The 6,464-nt window shown below is 36.9% G+C and overlaps 2 protein-coding genes across 2 annotated transcripts; one reads left to right on the top strand and one right to left on the bottom strand.

The window, feature by feature from the left end:
* The first annotated feature begins 217 nt into the window (after positions 1 to 217).
* Positions 218 to 2,480, top strand: LOC145071295 (sorting nexin 2A-like). Its single transcript, XM_079018197.1, has 5 exons — positions 218 to 1,346; positions 1,431 to 1,640; positions 1,729 to 1,989; positions 2,067 to 2,153; positions 2,258 to 2,480. The coding sequence occupies exons 1-5, from the start codon at positions 423 to 425 to the stop codon at positions 2,336 to 2,338; spliced, it is 1,563 nt and encodes a 520-aa protein (XP_078874323.1). The 5' UTR covers positions 218 to 422; the 3' UTR covers positions 2,339 to 2,480.
* Positions 2,481 to 2,553: 73 nt separating this feature from the next.
* On the bottom strand, positions 2,554 to 5,975 carry LOC145071294 (putative leucine-rich repeat receptor-like protein kinase IMK3). Its single transcript, XM_079018196.1, has 2 exons — positions 3,995 to 5,975; positions 2,554 to 3,279 (listed from the first exon to the last, which is right to left on the bottom strand). The coding sequence occupies exons 1-2, from the start codon at positions 5,847 to 5,849 to the stop codon at positions 2,672 to 2,674; spliced, it is 2,463 nt and encodes an 820-aa protein (XP_078874322.1). The 5' UTR covers positions 5,850 to 5,975; the 3' UTR covers positions 2,554 to 2,671.
* Positions 5,976 to 6,464: the final 489 nt, after the last annotated feature.

Below are 6,464 nucleotides of genomic sequence, written 5' to 3'. Positions count from 1 at the left end.
TTCCATAAAATACACAATATTTTTGCATTTATTGTACACTTCAGTATTTTAATATTGATACAAAATTTTAATGAAGGAATAGTGAAATACTCCATTGAAACATAAGAATTTTCCAAAGAAAACATAACCAAAAAAAAAAAAAAAAAAGAAGGTAAATCTTGGTTGCTATTTTAACCATTTCACGGTAACAGTGATTTCAACATCAAACAATCGCCGTCAGATACCGTGTAAACTCCGAAACATGCAGCACCGGCAATGATCTCTATCACTCCGCCATTGTTCGTCTACATTACCCTCAAACTCGAGCCACATCGTTTTAATCGCATTTCGGCATAATGAGATTACAATAACATCCCTCCAAAGTCCAAATCACTTCAAATCCTCTACATTTTCTCAAATCAGTTCACGAATTAGATTAATCGATGATGGCATATGAGAATGGGGGCTTCGAAGAAGAAGCCCATCTCTACGCTTCTCCTCATGAAGACATGGAGTCCCTTGTTCTTCACGACGACGATACTAACAATAATTTGTCCAAATCCAATGGCGGAGCACAAGGCAGAGATGATAATCAACGCCACTACCCTCACAATTCGTTCAATTCGTTCCTCGAGCCCCCTTCGTACGCGGAGGCAGTATTCAGATCGTTCGATGGTGACCACGCCAAGCAAATCAACAGCCACGGTGTTGCCTCCACGTCAATGCCGTCTTCTAATTCTAATTACTTAAAAATTTCAGTTACAGATCCTCGAGAGGAGGAAGATCTAGTTGCCGGCGGGAACACTTACGTGACTTACTTGATAACCACATGGACGAATCTTCCGGAGTTCAACGGAACAGAATTTAGCCTCCGGAGACGGTTTAAAGATATCGTCACGTTATCAGATCGGTTATCAGATTCATATCGAGGGTTTTTCATTCCGATGAGACCGGATAAGAATGTGGTTGGGAAGCAGGTTACGCAAAAGCAAGAGTTCGTTGAGCAGAGGAGAATGGCCTTGGAGAAGTACTTGAAAAAATTAGCTGCTCATCCTGTAATACGAAGAAGTGAGGAATTAAGAGTGTTTTTGCAGGTGCAGGGGAAGCTGCCATTGATGAAGACCACAAATATGGCATCAAGGATGGTAGATGGAGCAGTGAAGCTGCCTAAGCAGTTGTTTGGAGAGTCTGTTGAGTCAGCAAAAGGAGGGGGAGATCTTCTCAGAATATTCAAAGAGTTAAGGCAATCAGTCACGTATGGTTGGGGTGCAACGAAGCCACCTCTGGTGGAAGAGGACAAGGAATTCATGGAGAAGAAAATGAAGTTGCAGGAATTTGAGCTGGCGTTGGGTAATGTATCTCTGCAGGTCAGTTAGTTTGTTCATCTGATAAGTATGCAATCAATCATTACTTTATTAACCTAAGTTGATCATCATCTCTTGATAATATAGGCTGAATCTCTTGTTAAAGCTCAACAAGACATTGGTGAAACCATGGGGCAATTAGGGTTAGCATTTGTCAAACTAACTCAATTCGAGACCAATGAAGCCATGTTCAACTCTCAAAAAGCAAGAGCTCGAGATATGAAGAATGTTTCAACTTCTGCTGTTAAAACAAGTAGATTGTATCGTGAATTGAATGCACAAACCATCAAACATTTGGTAACTGCTCTATAATTTCAGTTATATTTCAAGAGTAATATCAAATATGATTAACTTGGATCGATTTAAAAACTTTTTTGGTGAACAGGACAAGCTTCATGACTACCTTGGAGTGATGTTAGATGTGAATAATGCATATTCAGATAGATCAAATGCTTTATTGACAATACAGACTCTTGTATCAGAGGTTTCAGCTCTAAATTCAAGAATTGAAAAGCTTGAAGCAGTTGCATTCAAGGTATTTGGTGGTGACAGCTCTAGAATTCAGAAACTTGAGGAGTTGAAAGAAACCATGAAAGTTACAAACGAAGCTAAAAATCAAGCAGTCAGAGAATATGAACATATAAAAGTAACAATTTTGACACCCATTTTACTATGTTTGCTGGATTCTCGATGGTTAATCAATAATATATATATAAACTACAGGAGAATAACAAGATTGAACTTGAAAGACTAGACAAAGAGAGGCGTGAGGATTTCATTGGGATGATGAAAGGATTTGTTGTTAACCAGGTACATAATAATTCAACTTAAAATCTTGAAATATTCATGAAGATGAAATTTTTTTTTGTTTTGTTTTGGAGTAGAAATTATCTGAATTTTTGTTTGTGTAACAGGTGGGGTATGCAGAAAAGATGTCAAGTGCATGGGAAATAGTTGCCAATGAAACAAGTGGATATGCAGAAAGATGTAGGTGAAAGTAGAAAGTATGTTTTTTTTGTTAATAGTGTTAACATTTAGTTATATAAAAATTTTGTGTAATAACCACCCAAAAAGTGTTCTAAAATGAATTGTAATTCTAAACATTTGTCTAAATAGGATATGATTGAGTTGCACAAATTCAATGGTGTGTGAATCTGAATCGTACAAGTACCTAGTATCAAAAAAAAAAAAAAAAAAAAAAAAAAAAAAAAAAAAAAAAATCTACTTTTAGAAACAGAATCTAGTCGAACTTATATTCACAACAAGACCCCAACAAAACTCAAGAATCAAAAAATAGTCACCATAAACTATTCATCTTTAAACTTTCATCACTCCATCAAATTGCCGCCACCATCATCGCCGGAACTGGCGGCGGTTTCCGGTCTAATCTCCTCCAACTGCTGAAGAAGTAGCTGAGCCTCCGGTCTAGCAGAAGGCGACGGATCAACACAATGCAAAGCCAATTTCAATGTGTTCAACAACTCATCACCAATAGCAGAAGCATCCTTCATCAACTCCAGATCAAAAACTTCATTAGTCCACTCTTCTTTCACAATTGAAGCCACCCATTGTGGCAAACCAACACCGTCCTCCGCCTCTCCTGGTGATTTTCCGGTGAGAAGTTCCAACATGATGACACCAAGACTGTATACATCAGTCTTGGTGTTGGCTTTCTTGAGCTTAGAAAGCTCGGGTGCTCGGTATCCGAGTGCACCTGCTGTTGCAATCACGTTTGTGTTTGCAGCAGCTGTCATCAATCGTGACAACCCAAAATCTGCAATTTGGGGGTTGAAATCGTCATCAAGAAGAACATTGTTTGAGGTTAGGTTTCCATGGATTATGTTTTGATTAGTGTGGAGGTTGTGTAAGCCTCTAGCCATCCCTTTCATTATTCTCATTCTTGTTGGCCAATTAACCGGTGTATTGGGTCCCCGAGCTGTATCAAAAAATAACAAAACTTTAGACTCCCTATAAAAATTTGAAGCTTTAACATTTATACTTTATTTTAACCAATCAAACCATTAAAGCTTCACACATTTGTCTAATGCAACCATTTTGACATGAAACTGGTTGATTTGGTAAAATTGCATGTTTGATATTACAAAGTTGCCTTTTAACCAATTAAAAAAAAACATTTTTCTTTTTATTTATTTATTATTTTTTTTAGTTTTGATTAATAAAAATAAAGCATAATTACAAAATTTATCATCTCATGATGTGATACTTAGCAAATTAAGTATCCTTTTGACCAATAATACAAAATGACCACTACTTTTATAGCTATGGTGGTTGTGAATTGCGAATATGACCCCCACAAAAAAAAACTACAAAGAATCTAAACAAGGGTTTTTGTAAAAAAAAAAAAAAAAAAAAAAAAAAAAAAAAAAAAAAAAAAACTATTTTTAAATTGTAAGAACAATGTTACAAGTTCGAAATAGAATTCTTTTTAAGGTTTTTTTTGTGTGTTGGGAGCAATCTCGGTCTCTTTTTGGTCGTTGTTTTGTTGTTTTTGGTAAACAAAATGGCCAATTTATTATATGACATGTTCTGAAGTGATCATTTTTTGTAAGTATTAGTCGTTAGACTGTAAAACTGTCAAATATTTTTGTAATTTACCGAAAATTAAAGATAATATATAGAATAAAAGTTACCATGGAGGAAAGTAGCAAGGCTTCCTTTGGGCATATAATCGAAAACAATAAGTTTCTCCCCTTTTGGACCCAAATAATAAGCTCTGAGTGCCAAAAGATTTTGATGTCTGATTTTCCCAAGTGAATTGACTTCATTTTCAAACTCCTTTTGATTCTTTGTAATCCTTTCTCTCAATCTCTTCACAGCTACTTGATTTCCTTCCACTAATGTCGCTCTGTAAACAGTTCCATATGTACTTTTTCCCATTATCTCAGCTGTCGCACACAGGAGATCATCGGCTGTGAACTCCATCCCACCTTCAAAATGTACAAGCTTCCCTCCAGCTTCTCCGGCGGCCTCCCCTTCCCCTTTGCTCGCCGGAATCCCCCTACCACCTCCTTCCACATCCTTTTGCTTCACTGTATCTTTTTTCTTTAACAAACAACACAGAAGTATACAGCAAAGGAACAGTAAACCTGCTATCAAAGCTCCTCCCACAATCAGCAAGACATTTTTAGCTCTTGTTTTCCGGTGGCGGCTCTTCGCCGGAGATGTTGGACACGTGGTTGAAGGGCTGTATCCGCAAAGATCAAGATTACCCACGAAAGCACTCGAATCGAATTTTGAAGAAATTTGAACCGGGACTGGACCGGAGAGATTGTTGTAGGACACATTAAAAAATGCAAGATTCTGTCGATCACCCAAGAATACTGGGATTTGACCGGTGAAGTTGTTGTGAGCTAAATTTAATGAAGTGAGTGAACTCAAATCGGAAAAGGTAACGGGTATGCCGCCATTAATGGAGTTATAGGAAAGATCTAAGCTTTTAAGCTTAACAAGTCTCCCAAATTCACTAGGGATTTCGTCGCTGAATTTGTTATGACTGAATGAAATCTCTTCAAGCTCAGTCAACTTGCTTAAAGACACAGGAATCTTTCCGGTGAAAAAATTATGGTCAAAAGTCAAAGATTTGACCACGGGTTTATCACCACCCCAAGAATCGGGGAGAACCCCTGAAAAATTGTTGAATTGGAGAGATAGAAACATGAGGGAATCGGATTGTGTGAGGGACACAGGAATGGAATCTGATAACGAATTCAAACTCAAATTGACATTATAAAGCTTAGTGCAATTACCAAAGGAATCAGGGATTCCACCCACCAAAGAATTATTACTAAAGTCAAGATTTTGAAGTAATGTGCATGAACCCAATGTAGGAGGGATTGAACCTGTAAACTTATTGTTGAACAACTGAATCCCTCTGAGATCTGGCAAGAACCCTAATTCCTTCGGAATTGAACCTCCAATGGCGTTATTATGGAGACTAAGCTTTCTCAGAGCTTGAAACTGGCCTATTTTTGAAGTAATATGACCACCTAGACCTCTCCATGGAAGCTGTATGATAATAACCTGTCCTTGAGCACACTTGATTCCTTCCCAACCTCCAGAACAAGCTCCATAGCCACTGTCATTCCAGCTTTTCAAGAAACCATTTGGGTCAATGAGTTCTTGTTTGAAAGCTTGGAGGGCTTGAAGGTTTGATTCCGAGACAATTATTCCATCCCAAGATTGGGTTGAAACAACAAAAGGGGAACTGCAAATTATGAGTAGGTGTAGTAGAAAGGTGAAATAGTGTGTGTTTTTGTTCCTATTTTCTTTCTTTTTCTTGATGGGGGTTTTGTATTCGTGTAAAGGTGGGGATTTCTGAGATGGGTATCTGTGGAAATAACCAGAAAATAGTAGGTGTAGCAGTAAGGTGAAATAATGTGTGTTTTGCTTGCATTCTTCTTTGGTGTTGGATGTGTGGAAAGTTTTGGTTGAAAGATGGTGACCTTTTTGAGAAGGGTATTTGTGGAAAATGAAATTGGACTCCATTGATGGATCAAGAAGAAGAAATCTTTCTCTCTTTTGTTTCAGAGAGAGGGAGAAAAAAAGAGAGTGTGTGTGTGAGACACACAGAGATGTCTGTGTGTGTGTGTGGCGTGTGAATGGAACAGTGGATAAAGACGGTGCTTTTGTAGTGTAGGACTGTAGATGGTGAAAGATGATGAGGTCTTGCTGATGGATGCACGTGATTGGCACGCTTTTTGGACACAAAAAAGATGCAGATACCTTGGTAACGAAAAATACGGATGAAAAATTTCAACCTAGTAAACTTAATATTCTCTTACTTATTTTTTAACAATATATATAATAACCGACAACGCTAATGAAATACTATATTATAGATAATAGAATTATATATAATAAAAAAGATTAAAAAATCAACAAAATGTTCAGCATTTTTATTTATTTATAAAAAAGTACATATTTCAATTTCAGTACTTTTTTTTAGGAGTTTATGTTCGTATGTGTATAATCAGTATTATTTTGATATGTTTATAAGACCATAACGTTTGTTGTTTAGTACATACTATAGGCAATGATAAATAAATAGAGGGTTAAAGTACATCTCATATAATGTTACGTCTTCAAACACTGAAAGTACGT

The sequence above is a fragment of the Lactuca serriola genome, chromosome 8, assembly GCF_051521515.1.
Source record: "Lactuca serriola cultivar US96UC23 chromosome 8, Lser_US96UC23_V15, whole genome shotgun sequence".
Taxonomy (NCBI): Eukaryota; Viridiplantae; Streptophyta; class Magnoliopsida; order Asterales; family Asteraceae; genus Lactuca; species Lactuca serriola.
This window is presented reverse-complemented; position numbering and strand designations above follow the sequence as displayed.